The following is a 2037-nucleotide window of genomic DNA, read 5'->3' on the forward strand; positions in this document are numbered from 1 at the left end:
AAGGTAAAAAAAAAAAAAATGCAGTCATGCTATTTAACCTAAATATTTTAAACCATCAAGTGTGGATTCAATTCATGTCTGTTGACAGGCTTTTCTCAGAATTGCACAGCAACCACAGATAGAAAGTGCGCTTGTTTGCCTGGTTTCCTGTGCTCCGACAGTGATTGCTCTGTTTGTGTGAAGAGTAACTGCACCAAAGATGAGAAACTGTTAAAGACAGGTGAGAATGAATGCACAATTTTAACCCTTTAATACCTGAAGCGTCGCTTAAATCTGTAACATACTGTAACTTTTCAGCTGTTATCACGATTAACGTCATTCCAGTAGATTCTGAAGGAGAAATGCGGCGTGAGCCGCTTTTCTCCTTCAGAATCTACTGGAATGACGTTGATTGTGCTAACAATTAAAAAATTACAACTAACCAAGGAACATAAATACTGGTATTAAAGGGTTAATTAACTACTTTTTGGTTTCTGATCTTTACTGGAACTTCCATAACTTGTGTTTATTGTTTGTGGGAGTAAATAGAAAACTGATCTCTTATCAACTTCTATGATTATTGTAAAATCCCTCATGTTGCCATGGTAAAAAAAATAACGTCTTATGTCTGTATCCTTGCAGTGATTTCCAAAGACGCTTCAGGACTGGAAAAATACAGCTACTATTGTGAACCAAAATGCCCTGAATATGAATACTTTGACCCAAGTGACAATAAGTGCAAAAACAAGACAAAGTAAGAGCTCTTAAAAGTTTTGTCTATGACAATTTTTTGTCTCTTCGTTCGTGTTTTCTGCTTTTAAACGGCTAGAGGATGAGTTCAAACTGTGAAAGAAGTTGGCTTGAAATTAACAACACGGTGAATGAAAAATGTTCTGGCTAAATCAATTATCTACAATTTAGTATTAGGGCCACCATAAAAAAATATATAAATGAAGAAAAAAGTTGTTAAACTATTAGACAAAAAGTTAAAAAAGAAAATGCGAGAAAAGAGTTAAAAAATTTTTAGAAAAAAGGACAAATTTACAAGAATTAACTTGTAAAATTATGAGAAAAAAATGTGAAAAAATGTACAAGTAAGAAGTTGTAAAATTTTGTGAAAAAGAATAAAAATTTATTAAAAAAAAGTCATAAAATTATTTTAGAAAGTAAAAAAATTTACAAGAATAATGTTTTAAAATTATGAGAAAAAAATGTGCGAGAATAACGTTTTGAAATTGCCTGGCAAGAAGGCTAATAAGGCAATTTTTTTGTGATATTGGACTATATAAATAAAGTTGAATTCAATTGAATTTAAATTATAAGAAAAAAATGTTTAAAAAAATTGTTAGAATAAAGTTGAAATCAAAAATTTATGAGAAAAGTCGTAAAATTATGAGAAAAAAGCCAAAAATGTGCAAGAATCAATTAAATTAATGATAAAAAAGTCAACATTTAATTTGAAAAAAACTTGAGGAATTATAAGGAAATAAAGTCAAAAATTTAAAATAATTATAATTTCACTGGTTATGAATTGAGAATTTAACAGTTTAAAGTAATTGATTTATTTTGCAAAAGGCCATTTACTCTGAAAATAGAGACAACAACAAAAAAGAACCAATATCATGTTTCAGTATGAGAGATCTAGAGCGTATTGTAAGCGACCACTTAAGACTTGGTTTCACAAATAAGGAAATACTAGGTCATTTCGTGAGTCAACATTATGATGGAGTATTTGGGCCACTATGACAGATTAAGTTTAAAATAATATATGAGAATAAGTCGTAATCAAGAGGAATGAACAGTGTAATACACTTAAAAGCTGAAGTGCAGTGAAAAATCTAAGTGTTACAGAGAAAAGACAGCAAACAGGCCAAGAGAGGGGAAATTAAGAACCTGCTGCAACCACTCATTCCACTGTAGAGTTTGATTCAGGCCCAGATTTGTAAAGCTGAAGAGCTTCATGATACTTACACACAGAAGCGAGCATTGCACCACAGCTGGTTAGAAAAACACAACTGGTTACAATATTCAGTCAACCAAAACACAGCTTTCTAGTTC

At 31.0% G+C, this 2037-nt stretch overlaps 1 protein-coding gene across 1 annotated transcript in view; it reads left to right on the forward strand.

Moving 5' to 3' along the window:
* The window catches only part of LOC112145230 (tumor necrosis factor receptor superfamily member 14), a gene marked incomplete in the record, with an annotated part of 9566 nt that overhangs the window by 1875 nt on the left and 5654 nt on the right, over window positions 1–2037 (forward strand). Inside the window, 1 exon segment of the mRNA XM_036212045.1 lies at window positions 622–733. Coding sequence (XP_036067938.1) covers window positions 622–733 — 112 coding nt within the window.

Source organism: Oryzias melastigma, linkage group LG5 (assembly GCF_002922805.2).
Source record: "Oryzias melastigma strain HK-1 linkage group LG5, ASM292280v2, whole genome shotgun sequence".
Lineage (NCBI taxonomy): Eukaryota > Metazoa > Chordata > Actinopteri > Beloniformes > Adrianichthyidae > Oryzias > Oryzias melastigma.